This window comes from Geospiza fortis, unplaced genomic scaffold, assembly GCF_000277835.1.
Source record: "Geospiza fortis unplaced genomic scaffold, GeoFor_1.0 scaffold93, whole genome shotgun sequence".
NCBI classification, from domain to species: domain Eukaryota; kingdom Metazoa; phylum Chordata; class Aves; order Passeriformes; family Thraupidae; genus Geospiza; species Geospiza fortis.
This window is the reverse complement of record NW_005054854.1, coordinates 16801-18612: the sequence shown is the minus strand read 5'-3', so window position 1 is coordinate 18612 and position 1812 is coordinate 16801. Positions and strand designations below refer to the sequence as shown.

Here is a 1812-nt window from a genome sequence, read left to right as displayed (position 1 = left end):
GCCCGCCGCGCCCGCGCTGCCGCCCGCCAGCCAGTAGCTCACGCGCCCGTTGGCGCCCGCGTCCGCGTCCCGCGCCTGCACGCGCAGCACCAGCGCGCCCGCCGCGTTGTTCTCCGCCACGTACGCGCTGTACGCCGCCTCCTCGAACACCGGCGCGTTGTCGTTCACGTCCGACACCTCCAGCACCAGCTCCCTGCTGCTCCACAGCGCCGGCCTGCCCCGGTCCCGGGCCACCACCGTCACGCGCTGCTCGGACGCCTGCTCGCGGTCCAGCGCGCCCGATGTCACCACCTTGTACGAGCCGCCCGACGACGCCACGATCGACAGCGGCGCCTCTCCCGACAGCTCGCAAGACACCTGACCGTTCTCGCCGGAGTCTCTGTCCCGCACTTTCAGGAGGGCTACCACAGTACCGGCCGGCGCGTCCTCGGGCACGGGGCTCGACACGGACGTCAGGGTCACCTCGGGCGCGTTGTCATTCACGTCCAGCACCTCCACCTCCACCTTGCAGTGTGCCACCAAACCACCACCGTCCCTTGCTTCCACAGCCAGGCTGAAGGTGCGTGTATCTTCAAAATCCAGTGCCTCCTGGAGTGTGATCATTCCTCTCTCTCCATCCACCATGAACTTCTGAAGCGCTTTAGCCGGCATTTCTCCGAAGCCGTAGGTGATGCGGGCATTGGTGCCGGCGTCGGCATCAGAGGCAAAGATGTTCAGCACCGTCGATCCCGGAGGCGTGTCCTCGCGCAGGCTGACGCGGTACCGGTCCTGCGCGAACACGGGCGGGTTGTCATTGGCGTCGGTGACGTTAATCCTGAGCTGGGCGGTGCCAGTCCGGGGCGGGTCTCCGCCATCCAGAGCCGTCAGAACCAGGCTTAGGCTGTCTTCTCTCTCGCGGTCAAGCGAGTGGCGCAGCACCAGCTCTGCGAACTTGCTGCCCTCCTGGCTTTCTTTCACTTCCACTGCGAAATACTTATTGGCCTCCAGCTCGTAGCCTTGTAGCGAGTTACTGCCCACGTCCGCATCCTCTGCCGTGCCCAAGTAAAACCGGGCACCGGGAGAAGTCAACTCGTTGATCTCAAGCTGGAAGTTTTCTCTCAAGAAATGCGGCGCATTGTCGTTCATGTCTTGGATATCCACTTCGACATGGAAAATGTTCAGCGGGTTGTGCACCAGCACCTCGAAGCTGACGGAGCAGGTCGCCGACTCGCCGCACATCTCCTCCCGGTCCAGCCTCTCGTTCACGTACAGGTTCCCGTTCTCCTCATTCACCGTGAAATATTGCTGCTGCTTCTTGCCGGCAGTCGCCACCTGCAGCTTGCGCGCCGGCAGCTGGTCCGCGCTGAGCCCCAAGCGCGGCCAGCAGAGCGACTCGCCCAGCGCCTGCCCAGCCCTGCGCTGCCGATCTGACCCTCATTCCCTGCTTTTCTGAAGGGTATTCCGTGGAAGGGTAAAAATTAGCCTTTCCGGGTAGCTGAACCAGTAGTCGAGATAAATAAATAGAAGAAATCCCTGTTGCTGGTCGGAGGACGGGCTGAGTCGAGCGGTTCCTGCTTTTCTCTCTGCTCTGCGCAGTGCGGAGCAGCGCTGCACGGGCGCTGGGGAGGAGCCGACGGCTGAGCAGCTTCTCCGCCTTGGCCAACAGTGACACCCTGAGTCCGCGCCTGAGAACCGCAGAGTTCAAAGAAAAGTACAGCCCGAATGTCCTGCCCTGCATTCCCTTGCATCTAGAAGGATTGGAAAATACACATATTGTCAGGAGCGAGAAACAGAAAATCTATCTGTACTGAAACCGTGCAACTGGGAATTCCT

General features: G+C 61.9%; 1 protein-coding gene across 1 annotated transcript in view; it reads right to left on the bottom strand.

Moving 5' to 3' along the window:
• The window catches only part of LOC102034981 (protocadherin-16-like), a 21315-nt gene that overhangs the window by 12996 nt on the left and 6507 nt on the right, over positions 1-1812 (bottom strand). The window contains exon 5 of the mRNA XM_031065545.1: positions 3-1383. Coding sequence (XP_030921405.1) covers positions 3-1383 — 1381 coding nt within the window. The remainder of the gene's footprint in view (positions 1-2; positions 1384-1812) is intronic.